Source organism: Vanacampus margaritifer, chromosome 18 (genome assembly GCF_051991255.1).
Source record: "Vanacampus margaritifer isolate UIUO_Vmar chromosome 18, RoL_Vmar_1.0, whole genome shotgun sequence".
Classification (NCBI taxonomy): Eukaryota; Metazoa; Chordata; class Actinopteri; order Syngnathiformes; family Syngnathidae; genus Vanacampus; species Vanacampus margaritifer.
The window spans coordinates 13,868,192-13,884,758 of record NC_135449.1 but is presented as its reverse complement, the minus strand read 5'-3'; the positions used below and the strand labels follow the sequence as shown (position 1 = coordinate 13,884,758).

The 16,567-nt window shown below is 39.9% G+C and overlaps 1 protein-coding gene across 8 annotated transcripts in view; it reads right to left on the bottom strand.

Moving 5' to 3' along the window:
* Window positions 1–11,172: 11,172 nt before the first annotated feature.
* Window positions 11,173–16,567, bottom strand: part of shisa6 (shisa family member 6) — an 86,239-nt gene continuing 80,844 nt past the window's right edge. For 7 of the 8 annotated variants that reach the window (XM_077550304.1, XM_077550306.1, XM_077550308.1 and 4 more), the window contains 2 exons: window positions 15,063–15,166; window positions 11,173–13,793 (listed from right to left, as the gene is read on the bottom strand). In XM_077550304.1, coding sequence (XP_077406430.1) covers window positions 12,939–13,793; window positions 15,063–15,166 — 959 coding nt within the window. In that variant the 3' untranslated portion in view covers window positions 11,173–12,938. The remainder of the gene's footprint in view (window positions 13,794–15,062; window positions 15,167–16,567) is intronic. The other variant, XR_013289154.1, reaches the window with a different exon arrangement.

The following is a 16,567-nucleotide window of genomic DNA, read 5'->3' as shown; positions in this document are numbered from 1 at the left end:
TGTTTGTTGCCTGTTCATCCACTCTTAACCACATTGCCTGTTGATGAAGATTGGAAACTGTGGATAATGTGCCACTATGCTTAAAACAGCTTTTATACGAACAAAGCCTGCTCGATTCATTTGACAAACTTGGACATTTTAGCTTAGTGACCACATTTTTCAAGTGTCCTCTTTTTTTCTGTTCTTGTGATTCAGGACGCACGGTGTCATAAAATATTTTATTTTCAGTACTTAAATGGATAAAGGCTCCTCCTTGAGCCGTCACCTTACTGTGTTGGAGTGGTTTGTGTGTCCTACCCAATTAGGACAGGGGTGCTGAATACGTCGATCCCGATCGATCAGTCGATCGCAAAGGTAGTATTGGTAGATCACATGACGTTGTCATGTGTGTGTCAGCCTATCATCCAAATAAGGATTCAAATAAGGTGCTGAGATTACCGGCAGCATTTTTAACTCGCATTTTTTTACAATTTTAGCTCGCTGGTAGCGCTTGTACACATTCGTATTAACCTGGAAAGTTTTTTACAGACTACATATTTGATTTGATTTTGCATACATGAATATGATTTTTTGCAGACAAATTCCCAGTCATTCCCCAACCTACTGCCGAGACCAAACACTGACTACGCTACTTCGCCTTCACTCATTCCCTCCTTGAGAACAATTAAAGAAACGACAATCTCTAAAGCAACTCAAGCAGAGACATCCCTGTACAATAGATACTGACACATTTTTGGAACGGATGATACATGGATGAGAATATAAGTAGAACAACCATAATACAGATTCAAGTGGCATTATACTATTGGCCTTCCAATTGCAGTACAATGGACCTATTCATAATGTTTGTAAACAATACTTGGATTGCCTACCGCTGAACTGAAAACAATGACAAAAACATGTTGTTTGTGGAGTTCTTTCAGTCCTTGTATGTTGCTCTCTCTCTCTCTCCTCTCCCTCTTTCAACTACTCTACATTTGTCTCTCTTTTCCTCTCTCTTTCTTTCTCTCGCTCCCCGTTTCTGTCTGTATAGTTCTTTCTCTCTCCTCCCTCTCTTAACTTCTCTCTGTTTGTCTCTCTCTCTCAACCTCTCACTCTCTATGTCGCCCTCCATCCCTCTCTTTCTCTCTTTGTCCTCCCTCTCTCAACTTCTCTTGTATGTGTCCCTTTTTCTCTCTCAACCTCTCTCTCTTTCTCTCTTTATAGTTCCTTCTCCCTCCTCCCCCTCTCCCGGGTTCTCTCTCTCTCTCTCGCTCTCTCGTAGTCTCTCTCGTCGTCTCTCTCCTCCCTCTCAGTTTCTATCCTTTTTCTGTTTTTCTCTCCCTTTTTCTCTTTCTCTCTCCTCTCAACTTCTCTCTCTCTCCTTCTCTTAACTTCTCTCCATTTGTCTCCCTCTCTCTCTCTTTCTCTCTCACTCTTTCTTCTCCTATCTCTCTATATAGTTCATTCTCTTCCTGTTTCTCTCCTTCTCTCACTCTCTCTCTCGCTCTCTCCTTCTCTTAACTTTTCTCCATTTGTATCCCTTTTTCTCTCTCTCTCTTTCTCTTCTCCCATCTCTCTCTATATAGTTCCTTCTCTCGCCTCCCTCTCTTAACTTCTCTCCCTGTCTCTGTCTCTCTTTATATCTCTCTCTCTCTTCTCCCTCTCTCAACTTCTCTCCCTGTTTTCCTCCCTTTCTCTCTCTCTCTCTCTCTCTCTAATTCTTGCTCTCTCTTGTTTTTGTGTGTGTCTTGTTTATGGAAGTAAATGTTTTGTTTTTGAGAGCATTTCCTCCCCGCTTCCCTCAATTTGGGTCTTCCTAACTCCACCATGCCAACCTTTGACATGACAATACCTGTGTTGTGTGACAAATATTAATGTGGGTAAAGAAGAAAAATCTATTTATGAGTTCCATGTACAGAACATCGGGTTCTAATGCATGGAATGGATTGAAGGAAAACAGGAAGTTACAAGTTACAAATGTTCAAATTTCAACTTCATATGGCAAATTTTAGCAGACATTTTATTAGTCTTTGATTGAACTGATTCTGAACTGTTTTAAGCAATATTGAAAAAAAGAAAATAGTGACTGTTGGATCTCGTGAGGCACCAGCCCCTGCCCCTGATTCATGGTCGTCACTGATGAGTGTGGGGTTGGGGCCGGGGGCTTCTTCAGCATCCATATACGTGTAATACATTTGGTGGTTGCTTGGTTACTGGTCAGTCATGTGAAGCTGCTAATGTGAAATCCTTTAGTGAGCGTGAGACATTGCTGTTTAGAATTCACCCTTGCCAAATTCAAATGTAATCTTCATATTGATGATAATACATATTCAAGATTTACGCTTATTCAATTTTCTTATAATTTTTATATGTAAAGTCAAATACCCTATATGAGAGCTGGCTATGCTGTCATCTGAAAATAAGCCCCCAATGGAAATGGTACCATTACCGAAAAAGCCTTGCATGGCTGTACTGGTGTCACAAAATATGTAAGATTTTTCAAACCCAAAATACAAGTTTTCCCTTTAACACATTCAAACCCCAAAACTTTACTTTGTAAACACATTTTTAGATTTAAACCCAAAACGTGTTTACACGTTTTTGTTTTTATGTTTTTTATGCAACAGCAAACAGAAGGCTTTCATGCAGCTTCTGACAAAAAGAGGTGGCTTAAGGCAATGGTAGTTATTTTAAAAAAATTAATTAAAAAAATAAACGGCGAGCAGGTTGCAGCAGTGTATAAGAGATCAGCCAGGGCTATGTTGCAACAAGCTCTTTTTTCCCAGTGCTTTCAACAGGAATGTGAATATTGCCAAAAATTAGCTCTATTCTAATGCTAATTGCTGCAAAATGGAAACTGATACAAATGTACTTTTTTTTTCCTGATGAAAGAAGAAATCATCCCGCAGGCCGAATGACAGAGCCTTCATTGGAATAGTCCAACGTCGCCATGGCTGAAGAACAAGATAATTGACGTCCAAAGTCAAATTCACATTGCAATTTTCTATGTGAGACACATGCCACTCACTGCAAGTACTTCCCCAGAAATCCTGTGATATTTGCTTCATTCAGTGCGTGAGAAGAGGCAAGAGTTGTGGCATGAAAAATCGTGGCTGCTTCAACTCTGAAAAATAAATTTTCATTTATGCAATGTAATTTAAAAAAAGTCAAATGTATTGAGCAATTTGTAGCAGGTATGTCTTCACTGAGCTATTGCTTAATTAACTTGGATTGCAAAACATGGTGAAGATTAAGAGGTTAATTCGTCTCTGTAAGAAACAACTTGTGAGGTGTCCAACACACACCCTAAACTTCACACCTCATTCAGAGAGGATGAACATGTAGCAAGCAGTCATTTTCATAATAAGCGTGTAACGTGTCGATAAATGGTACAATGTTGCCTCAGTCTGTAATGCTAACGCATTCTCCTCACTGCTCCCACCCAGAAATGTTGACTGTGACAAAATGGCTGGATTAGATCACAATATTGGGACAATACACGCAGCCCGGAGTTATGCCAGTAGAGTCGCCGCCGCTGCGCAGACCAGCAGCGCAAGGAGCTGCTTTTGGCTGCGTCTGGCGCCGGAGGTAATTAGCTTTGAGAGAGCTGATGAGTTGCTAATTAAATGTTTATCCGAATCTGGCATCTGTCGTAAAACAAATGTCTGTTAGTGGCCTACAATCAGTGGATTATCACAAATAGCTCAGTTTGGGTGCTGCACGTGGAGAGATAAACTGCAAGACAACGGTGAATTTGGAGTTCTTTTTACGCACTCCGGCAGAAACTAGTTGACGGCAAAAGCACTTCCATGTTGGCAGACTTGCACCTCATAATGGCACTGATTAACTTTTAGGCTTCATTCGAGCTGACACTCACTGGAAGTTTTATGTTTGGCTGTTTGTTTGTTTTATATATATATATATATCTTGGAATTTTCTTCATACATTTAAATGTTGAATGCATGAAGATGTCATTTGAATTCAGGAATCAAAATGTGGAGAAAGATAGTGGAAAAGAGTTTGTGCTTGTTGTGTGAGTCATTTTCAGGTGATTTTGCATGGGTAAATTCACTTTGTTGGTGTTGCTGTTTTAGTGGAGGCACCAACAACTGTGCTGGCTTCTAAATGTTAAACCAGTCAAGATTAGGCTACCAGATATAATATACAGAAGTCAACCTTTATGTTATATGTGACCTCACTAGTCTAAACATGACATTCTGATTAATATTATGTTGTGGAATATGAGTTATGCAGCTAAATCCAGCCGTTTTTGGCAATCTCAGGGGGCAGCCATTTTGCCACTTGCTGTTGACTGAAGATGACATCACAGTTGCTCGGGGCTCAGGCAACAACCAATCACAGCTCACCTGTTTTCTGAAGCTGAGCTGGGATTGGTTGTTGCCTGAGACCTGAACAACAATGATGTCATTTTCACTTGGCAGCAAATGTCAAAATGGCCACCTTCTGATATTGATAAAAACTGCTGGATTTTGCTGCTGTCATGATCTGTGTTTGTTGTTTTTGTGGATTGATTGCCTGGGACAATCCTGATTTTGAGCCTTGGGTCCCAGGTCTCAATTCATTTCGCCAAATCATTAGTCGGGTCCTGCCCCGGCGTCCCGTATTTTTCCATGTGTATGTCAGTCGCACACTTGTCATAGCGATTCATACGATAAACCAATTAAAAGGGAATTTAATTGTTAAATTCCTTACTATTTACTTCCAAATCCACGTTTGATTTCTCATTTGCATCTAATCGTTTGGTAGCAGGACAAACTTATATATGAGTGGACCGGAAGTGCCTTAGCAGCCTTCTTACGTTACCACTTTCTCAAGCCACCAGGGGGCCCCCGAGCTCTATGTGTAGTCTTACCTGAGGACGATTAAAATGTCCTGTTTTTAATCAATCTCTAATATTTGTTTATTACATCCCTTTTATGCTTAAAAAATAAACATAGGCTATAAACAAAATAAACAGTGATGATAAGCAGTGTCTGGTGTTTTTATGTAGAGCCTCGACGTCACTAAATGTGTGAGAATGATTGACAGTTACCAATCTACCTTTCCCGTTAGCGAGAGTGCTAAACAAAACAAACACCGTACTGTCATCAAAAAGAAGTTATCTCAGCGGCGCGGAAAAATAACAGTCAAAGGAGAAAGGTAAGGCACTTGATAGTTGGAGGCAAAACTCAATTCTATTTTTAGCAAGTTTATTTATTTGTTTTGCTAGCCTTGGGTATTTATTTATTAGATGTTAGCCTTCCCTTGCCCAGCCCCTAGTTTAACTAGTATAATATGTAAATTATTGTAGAAAATGCTTAAAAGTGACAAATTTGTATTTGGTACAAGGTTTAAAGAAACACTACATCACAATTTTTAATATAAAAACTAGATTCATTTTAATAATCTGTATTACTGCAAGATTACTGTATATAAAAATTTTAAAAAATAAAATAAAATAAAAAAAGGAATATTCACCCATGGTCTATTTGCTTGATAACCTAAGGAACTTTGTCTTTCCAGGAGCAATTCTAAAATATTTTGGAGCTCCAGAGGGATCTTCGTAACTTCCTGTCCAGGAAGCCACAGGACAGCCACATTCGTCAGGATCTCCTGACCAGGATGCAGCCAGGGTATCTTCATCTACATATTTACATGGTCTGTTTTTGGTAACCCAGTAGATCCTGCTGACTGACCATCCGTTCTCTCTGATTCATTCAGGACAGATGAAGTAGGAAAAGGGCCACTTCAGATTAGTTCAGATTTCACATTCCCCAAAAAAAGAGAATGGCAGAAGCTACCATTATGATTATTTTTACAAAACATTAGTGAATTGAGAAAAAAGCGGACTTGGCTTATCGACTCAAAAAACAAAACAAAAAACCAATGCCCTTTACTGCTTTTGTTGTGAGTTATTTTCAAAAAAGGAACATCAATTATTGACAGAAGGAATGACGGACAGTAAAAACGTAGGCATACTTTTGAAAAGTCACAAATGCAATCCAGAACATACAGCACACATGGAAAGATTTGGAGCTGTGTTTAGAAACTGGAAAGACAACAGATGGAGCTGAAAGGACACTATTGGAGGCTGAAAAGTGGCACTGGAAAGATGTTCTGACTTGCTTAATATCCATCATACAATCCTTAGCTGAGAGAAATCTTGCATTGAGAGGGTCATTGAACACATTACAACAACAAAACAATGGATTTTTTGGTGGCGCTTCTTGCTAAATTTGATCACGTCATGAAGCAACACATTGAACGTGTTGAAAGTGGCCAGTTCAGTCATTCCAGCTATCTTGGAAATGTCATCCAAAATGAACTTATTGGGGGCTTATTGTAGTTTGGCAAACCAGGGAGCCCAAACGGCATCTTGCCTAGAGCCCCCATGAAGCTAGAAACGGCCCTGCTCATAGCTTAAATACGTTGATCTCTGTGCGGCGTCTTCAATTTTAAGTCCGTGCGTAGCAGGCAGTGACCAGAACTTCAACTACTTCCTGTCTTTGCATCTAAGAATCTTGGGAAAATGTAGTTCTAGTGTGGTCAATAACTAAAATGCAAGCTGAGCTTTCCAGTGGTATACTACCATTTACAATGCGTGACCGGCACAAGGTAAACGGCACAGCCAGTTTCCAATAGCTATCCGGACCGAGGCAAAAAGTTTGAATAATGGTGAGTCCACTATATTAACTTGTTTAGCACTGTTTAACAGTCAACCAAGATAGCATTTAGCATTAGCGATTGACACGCATGTCGCCAGTCTGGTCCTCATTACTTGAACTGGTGATCGAGTGTTGTGTTTCTTTGTAACTTTTAGTTTTGATTGTCATTAGTACTTTGTTTTTTAGGTTGGCTGTATTCTCAGTACCCTCGTTATTGCTTTGTTAATAAATATTTTTTAGCCCACCCTGCGCTTGTGCCTGATTTCGCCTGCTTCCCTGCATTTGTGTCCTCAATCTCTGCCAACTCATAACTTGAGTTGCAGTGCCAGTGAGGCTGTCCCAGGCCTGTCAACCTCTTCTACATGTTGCCTCGGCCCATCAATAGATTCTCTTTGATTGCAAATCCGTATTTTCATTTAAATGCTGATGGGTTCAGAATCTCTTAGAATTGGAGAAGCTAGCTTCTCTATTCAGTGGCTGTTTGCTGTGAGATTGCTGTTCACACACACACACACACACAGATTTCCATCAATTTAAAGGAGGTTGAAAATTGCGCTGACCAGCATTAAAGCCAGCCATTAAGGTTTTAATTCAGATTACATGATCCGAGTGCAGTGCTGGCCTAAAAAATTGGGCCATGTGTCAAACTAAAATTTAGATAAAGACCAAGCGCTGGTTGTGCAATACTGGGACAAAATAAGACTACTACTTACTATCTTAAAATCAGAGGCTTCCTATTTGGAGTTTATAAGGACTCTTAAACTAATCCCCATCACACCCTGAATGGCTGCTATTTCACATATCAGGTTTTGCTTTAGTTGGAAGTCCCCAATGCTGTTCATCTAGTACAGGGGTGCTCAAGTTCGATCCTCGAGAGCCCCTATCCAGCCTGTTTTCCATGTTTCTCTCCACTAACACACCTGATTCATGATCAGGATTGTTATCAGGCTTCTGCAAAGCTTGCTGATTAGCTGATCATTAGATTCAGCTGTGCTGCAGGAGGGAAACATGGAAAACAGACTTTAGGGGCTCTCGAGGACCGAACTTAAGCACCCCTGATCTAGTACCATATAGTACCACAGCAACAAAAAGTTGTCATTTGGATATTTTGCTACGACGGCGTATTAGGGCCACGTATAAATATATATTTTTTAAGAGGGAGGGGGCAATATTCCGAGAAAAAAACTCACAAATTTGCCTTTTTATAATTTCGAGAAAAAAAAACTATTTATAAAGTGGCAAATTTGCGACTTTAAAAAGTGACAAATTTGCGACGTTATAAAGTGGCAGATTTGCGAGAAAAAAAAAACGTTGTGAACTTGCGACTTTAATAAGTGACACATTTGCGACTTTTTAAAGTGGCAGATTTGGGAGAAAAAAACTACACGTAGCGTACTTCTCGACTGTTTGTGCCAATAATATTCGGCCGGGTTTCCAAATAAGGAGATAGTAATTGCTTTAACAGAGATTAACCATATGATGTTAAGCATTCGCTCTTTGAAGCGTTGTGTACGGCCGCTGGCCAGCGACAAAGACGCCTCACTTTGCAAAGGTCCACACCCGGACGATCAAGCATTTAAGTTAATTCCTTAAAATGTATATTTACTTATTTACTAAGTTTGATTGGTTAGTGTTAGTCAGATGATAGGGGATCAAGAAGTGTTGCCGCTCTAGCTGAATGACGAGTAAAGTTTAAATTAAGAATGAATCCATCTCCATCCTGCCTTTTCATTTTATAAACAGTGTCCAATTAACCACCAACAAATCCTCACATGATTAGACTATAGCTACGCTATGTGTATTTCTGGTACTGTACGTTTCTGAGTTTTTTTCTCACAAATCTGCCACTTTATAAAGTCGCAAATTTGCCACTTTATAAACTCACAAATTTACGAGTTTTTTTCTTGGAATATTGCCCCCGCCCTCTAAAAAAACATATTATTTATAAGTGGCCCTAATACGCCGTCGTATTTTGCAGATTGTCTCATTCAAATTGGGGGAAAAAAATCAAGTCCTAACTTAAATGAGAAAATATGACAGCAGATGTTGGTTTGATTTATTGACTGAAAAAGGCTCTGCTCTTATCTGTCCTCTTGGTTTATGGTCAAGTGAGACATCAACTCTGCATTTGACAGCTGCAGAGCTGCAAGTCAACTCAACAGTTCGGAAAATGTTCTAGGGTGAGTCTGCTCCTGCCTTCCGGCTTAATGCTAAATATGGATAAATATTAGCTGTGAACTTTCATTCTTGCTAGGCTCGCTCAAAATAAATATTGAACCCGATACCCTCACGTGTATTTCAGTCTTTTTAATGGATGGCTTTCACAGTTTAATTCAATTACAAGCTCAACAACACCTGCATATGTGACTATCATCTTGTTTTTGGTAGCAACTATTTCATATAATTATATACTACCAAACGTGCCTGAAACATAAAACTGTATTTTCACAGCTCTCACTGTATGTTGTGCATGTATGTATAACCTTCATGTTTAAGCAGACATTTTGGACTTGTTTCCTGGTCTGTTGTGCTATAAAAATGTTGTAAGGCATCGCAAAGTATTACCATAATTTAGATGGCACTTTTAACCATCTTGTGTTTCATAGTCTTCCTTCGAGGAAGAAAAAAAGACATTAATTGCGGAAGTGACTGATGAACGCAGCATAAAGTATGAGAACTGTGATATATTCTCACCAAAATGTATTTAATTATGTTGTGTTTATCATAGTCTGAATATTTTAGAATGGAACGAGCAATATTTTTATTCTCTTCACGCCATACATTTGCCTCTCCTAGTGGCCTTGTAGATAAAAACATTAAATCACTTAATGTCCCAAAAATTTGACCAATCTTCACCAGAATTTGTAGACGTGATAATTGTAGTGTGAAAATATTAGAATGAAACTCGCAATATTTTGGATTATATTAACTTTGTAAGCGTATATGCATGTATAGGCGGCACATATACGCTTATGGTGTTAATATAATATCTGTAATATAATTATACATATTGATATATATTTATTTCACGGTGGATGACTGGTTAGCACATCCGCCTCACACTTCTGAGTTTGTGGGTTTGAATCCAGGCTCTTGCCTTCCTGTGTGGAGTTTGCATGTTCTCACCGTTCCTGCTTGGGTTACCTCCGAATACTCCGGTTTCCTCCCACATTCTAAAAACATGCATGTTAGGTTATTTGAACATTGTAAATTGGCCATAGGTGTGAATGTGAGTGGGAATAGTTTGTCTCTGTTTCCCCTTTGTGTCACGGCTTGAGAAAGGAGGACCCAGATGCAGAGAGGAAGGCGAGCCAGGGCAGGGATGCGGATAACTTAGATTTAATAATAGTAATAAATGAAAACACAAAATCACGGACAAAAGGAAACACAAACTCACGCACACAGGCGGATAGCAAACAAACACAAAAGCATGCACAGTGGCAGCAAAAAGGTAAGTCATGGAGATCAGCAGCTGGTTCTCAGATAAGCGTTTACCAGTCGGGTCAAGTGAGTAGTGTCACAGAGGAATATCCCGACACTCCTTGCTGTTTCTCTCAGGCTTTTAACTTGGCCTGATGAGCTAACGGGTTACAGGTGAGTGTGGTGGGCTCCGCCCACCAGCTGTCTCCCCAGCAACTGCAACGGAAACAGCACAGCTGATACTAATCATGACACTTTGAGAGGCTGTCGACCAGTTCAGGGTGTGCCCCGCCAACCGCCCGAAGACAGCTGGGATAGGCTCCAGAATTCCAGCAACCTTATTGAAGATAAGTGGTACAGATAATGGATGGATATGTTTCTTCAGGTATTCGACCATATTTGAACTTTTCATCCACCAACATTCCCATCATCCCATCATCATTCCCCACCCATGCAGCCTAAATGCCAAATTTCATGCAGCACAGTATATTCATTATAATTAGTCATGATACGTATGCCGGATGTTAAAAGTTCAATTGAATTATAAGAGACCTGTATGGCTTCTGTCTATGCTTCTTATTTCAACTAAAACAATTTAATAGGCTCATCCAAAGCCATCGTAGGTGGGGGTGGCATACTCACTGTAAGTATTGAGGAATGACATTTTCATGCTGCTAGGAAAGGTCAAGAGCAGGAAGTTTTGGTTATAGTTTAAGACTATGCCCTGTTAAAATAATAGTCTGAATTTATTACTATTATTTATTCTTTTTTTGGTAGTTCATTTGATAATATTTGTTTATATATTAACGCATAAAATAATTCATAATTTTTTTGGGGCTATATGGATATAGATGGCAAAAAAACTCTCCAGACGCAGCACTTCTTCAAAAATGTGTATGCTAATAAAAAAAGGACTAAAGCTATTGTGAGTGAATATAAAATTATTTGTGCTTCTACTGAATAAAAACAAAACTTCCTTTGATAAGTATGAATGTAATGTATGTGTATCTAAAACCCACTAATGTTTGCACACCACATTGTGTCATCCTGTGGTAATGTGGTGCAAAAGATACACAACACAAAAAATCCTGAAGTAACAATAATCAATGTTTAGAAAAATATGAATGTTTATTTGTCCCTACAAGCATTATAATCCTTTCCATAATGTTCAACTTTTTGGTGATGTCAATGGAACACGGTACACATCCAAGTATGAACAGTGATATATATATATATATATATATATATATATATATATATATCTTTTTTCATCATCATAGTCATTCCTTTCTTCCTACAAACAGTTTTGCAAAGACATACACAGTATAGTAGTTTTTCCTGTCAAATAGTTGGTTAAGTGGGTATCTAATCTGAACTCACAAAACAGTGATCATTTTTAGTTCTTCTTTTAAAGAATCTATTTAAACTAGACAGTCTAATAGGAAGTCCATTCAGTTCAGATCTGACCAGGATAATGTTTCTATTATAGCTTATTTACAATCATCTACTTGAAGCAAAACAAACAAAAATATAGAATTGTCATGGTTTGCCTGCAAAAAAAATTAAAATGCTAGCCATCACTATAAACTCTGAAACAACATTATTTTCCCGTAATGATTGTGCTTCGTAACCCACCTAACCACTTCATTTTTAGAAATGGAACATCTGTTAGAGGCACCCGAGAGTGCAAATAACATCCATTTCAGCTTCTCTCTTTGAGATGCTTTATAGTTATGAGTAGGACAGGGTACACAAATGCTTTTAATCAATTTATTTATATATTTATAATCTTATTACAGGTTCATCCAAGCTCATCATATGTGTTGTACATCAGAAATCAAGGAGGAATTTGGCCCGTGGGTTTCACTGTGCAAAGCCCTTTTCAATTTTGCCAGAGAAGTTCATAGGTATTGTAGATCGGTTGGACAAGGGGGTCAGTCGAGACTTGAAAAGACACGGAATGAGGCCAGGGCCTGTGTATGAATAAGAGAATGAAGACGGAGGGAGCGTTAGTCGGCGTATGAAAATAGTCAGGTTTCCATCCAATTGTTTTGAATTTTTTAAAGCAAATTTACTGAAAATGCGCAAAACGGACATGCGACTTGTGCCTGTTTCCATCTGTTCTTCTTTTGCGAAAATTAAGAGGGGACTCCACCGCTGTAGGTGGCGGTATACACCATAGAGATTGGATCCACCAGTAATTTAAAAGAAGAAGACCAGGAAGCAACTGCGCTGTGCAATGACGTCGTATGTGTTTGTTTTTGTAATTCTTAATAAACCATAGCGTTTATTTTCTGTTTTCCATCTAAGATAACATTAATATTTGCTTCTTTGATTAATACCAAAAAGATTTATGTTTCGTTGTCCCCCCAAACATACCTTACTTTATCGACCGCCATTGGTTTGTAACTACAAAGGTGTGACGCACATCCGGTCTTGTCATACACAAAACCTGTTTCCATAGCCAAAATTCGCATTTTCCTTTTTTTTGATACGCCTCAAAATCCACCCCCTCCAAGTGTCAAAACTTTTTTGGGCGAATTTTGGGTCCTTTTTAGAATTTCGAACATTTCCATTCTGTTTTATTTTCGCATTTCTTGAAAATTTGGATGAAAATGGGTGGATGGAAACCCCACTAGTGAGAATTTTGCTCCTCCTAAATTAAAATAATCTGAATGTAGTGTACAGTGTAGCACGTTTTACCGGTCTCTCACATTAAGCTAGTGGATGTTCTTGGTCCTGGAACATGGGTCAAAGTAAAGTGAAATCACTACTGTCCGACTCTAATAGAGTAGTGCACACACCGGTCAACGTAGGCCAATGACGCAGTTGTGTTTTTGTCTGTGTACTTCAGGCACTCCTTGGTTGCCGTTACACAGTCACCTCAGTCTTGCTTCCTGTGCGGTAGTGCTGTGGATGTTGTTGCTGCTGGTGATGCTGTGGGGCGTAGTGGAGCTGCTCCACAGTGTGAGTCCGTCTGGCAGCAAAAGCCTGCCGCTTGGATACAGTCTGGTTCATTGCTAAAGTGTTGGAGTGTGGGGCTGCCGCCGTTCCTGGAGTCCCGGCGCCTATTCCGCCCCCGCTGTTGTTTGAGGCACTGGGATGGGAGTGCATTTTGGTCATCTTGTAGCGATCCATTAGAGGCGTGGTGGGTATGAAGACGTCTGTGTGCGAGATAGCACGTGACATGGACTTGTCGCTTCCGTAAAATCCGCCAGAGATACTGCTGACCATGCCGCGCTTCAGCGACATCATCAGCTTGTCCGGCGAGAGCAGAGGATCTTGGGATAGAAGGCGGTCTTGTGAGTACAGGCGATCTTGTGAGTAGAGTCGTTCTTGAGAGTAGTGGCGGTCTTTTGAGTAGAGGTGATCCTGTGAGAGAAGTCGGTCCTTGGAGTACATGCGGTCTTTGGTGTACAGGCGGTCTTGGGAAGTGTGGCGGTCGTGCGGAAGGAGGCGCTCCTGGGATCGAAGACGTTCGGCAGACAGCAGCTGTTCGTCTGAGAGGATCCGGCCTCCATATGGGGACATACCATCAGAGGATGTGTTGTAATCCTGTTGTGGGGCTCTCTGTGGGGATAGGACCCGATCCTGGGACATGGCTCTCTGGACACGACGGGGTCTCTGTCTTTGCTGGGACTGCTGTTGGGAGGACTGTGACTGAGGAGTTGCTTGCAAGATGGAAGACTGAGGAACCTGACTCTGAAGCTGCTGTTGTTCCCGATGCTGCATAACAGATTAAAGGGAGCAGAGCAGAAAAAGGAAATTGTTAGTCATGGGGTCTGTTCTTAATCATTCCATAATTGCATAGTCCCTTATTATGATGTAGGGATTTTTATATATTTGACTATATCATTCACTCATCAGTCATGGTGCGCCATTAATTACATCATTGCTGTCGCATAATTATAACCTACTGGATAAATGACAGCTGGTGGAAGTTCTGTGATATAATTATTGAACAAAAAAATATTCTAAATAACGCTTTTTTATCTGCAAGGTACTCAAATCACTTTATCACTGTCTTCACATTCACCTACTGATGATGCAGCATGTGCGCAACTGGGGGTTCAATATCTCGCTCAAAGAAATTTCGACATACTCCTAGCAGCTCAGGATGAAGTCCACAGCATGAAGGTTGGGGGACTCTACCAATTAAGCCACTACTTATATTAATTAATTCACTCACAGCCATTTTCACTGAAGCAACCCCCTTTGCTCCCGGCTGTTTTACTGGATTTTGACTGATTTTGCAAAGCTTTAACGCAGAAAATTTAATTTCGAATCACTGCTGCCACCGGTGGCCCAAAAAATGAAATTGCATTTCCCCCTCTTTACATACACAATGCACACATGAAGTCACATCCGCAGACAGAGGGCGGGAAATTTAAACCCGAATCCTGTCTGAAAATGAAAAGTATTGCCAGAGGCTTGCAGGAGTTCCCATTATGAACAGATAAGGTGTTAATATAATTAAAAAATGTTTCAGTCATAAATGGTCTAATAAGTACTATAACATGTCTATCACCTTGAAAGTCATGTATTCATAAGTGTATCATGATACATATCATATCATAATTATCCCCTGTATTGTGATACATGTTGCATCAAGAAGGTTGTTCGCAATACCAAGCCTTATGTTGTTCATGTTGGAGCTCTGCTGGTCTCTGCCAAATATATGCATATTGCCACATTTAAATACATGCAAATAGTACCGACATGCCAAGGCGCATCTCAGTTAGCGGCACATTTCACCATCTACGTGTGCTTTGTGAATTAGACGCTATCTGGTTAATCCATTTTTACACCGCACTGCTTGGTGGAAACTCTGTTGATTTACACTGACCATTACTGCAATGCAGTGTTATGACTATCAGAGCCAAATGCATTATTATTTGGAAGGAAAACCCCTGTTAATCCAGAATGACTTTCAAGACTCAGATAAAAGACTCATTCATCTGGTTTACGGAAGAAAATGAGCACCTGTTTACCCACCTGGTCTTGAGTGATTTTGAGAACATGCAAGGGAAGCGTGCCTCTTGCTGCCAGGTCAGGCAGATGCCGCTTACGGCTGTAGTAGTCCTCAACTTCTTTATCTGCTGCAGATGAAATAAGGAGGGGTAAAACAGATGCAAAAGGTTGAAGAGGATATTCAGACAGTTGTTGTTGGAATGCAAGGGAAGAATGCAGATCATTTCCGATTCACAGAACAGACTCACTTTTACAAGATCATTGAATTGAGGGTGAAAGAAGAGACAGAGAATTGCAGTCAGATTGTATTACATGCCAGGCACATAATATCCACATATACAGATTGGGAAGCCTACAGGAGGCTATTGGCTGTGGGGGGAAATTTCTCAAAGGTCACACAAAAAGGAGATTCAAACATTGTCATATCACATAGACACGTGGCATCCAGTACATGCTAAACAGCATAGAGGAACACGGCACAATGTTGTGTGCATTCTTCAATGTCATGATTCCCCCTTGTTTTTCATGGATACACAGTACATAATTAAACATGCATTCAGACCAAAATATTTTTCCTGAAAGTCATAGAGAAAGCACTGTAGCACCAAAAACATGCCACAAGAAACCATGCAAACAAATGCAAATTATATATTGCATTAATTGACATTCCTACATCAATAGTTAGATCAAATGTTTTTGTTTTTTTTCCCCTTTCTGAGCACTGGCACAATTGTTAAAACCTCACACGTGGGGTGTAATTTAAAACCGGAGCAAACATTAGCCTTTTTGAGAATTCACACATGACCTTTGAGTCTGAGCTATATGTGTGAGGTGCTGTTTATGCCACCCGTCAAGCCTACTCACCGCCAAAATCCCCTTCAGCGGACTGTCACGGCTGCTTTCCGCAAATCAGTTTATAATGACCATTCATGATAACAAGATGTTCCTTTTGTCCAATTTAATGCATTCGTCAACCATATTGTCATCCACTAAAATCATTTTGAATGTACTAGTAAATTGTCTTTCATTTTGATATCAATTTGCATTAATTAGCATTCTTGCATTTGAGCTCTTATTATATCCCGACACCGAAAACGGCTCATATCCCAGCACAAAGCACACATTTAATGCGTAACATAAAATAAACCCGAGAACCTTTTGGTCTTTTGTTTTGACAACTGATCAGTTAAGACAACTCAAGGATCATCCTTTATGTTTTCAATCATCTGCTTTAAAGGCACTCTCTTGATATTCAAAATTGTGTCTTATTTGTATTAGTATGGCCCACCAGAGCAAGTTTATTCTCAACAACAGTAAAAGGAAGTGCATCTTGCTACCTTGTCATTTTGCTAGACTCGTGCCTGGCAGCCAAACAAGTGTGAGCAGTACGGAGTGAGATCGGATGGAAGGCTCCCTTCCCTTTGACTGGGAGCCAGCAGTGAAGTGAGGCAGGAATGATGAAATTACACAAGCCTTAAGGAATATTTGTGTTCCACTTTAAGAATGTCATGAGATGAGACCACATTGTG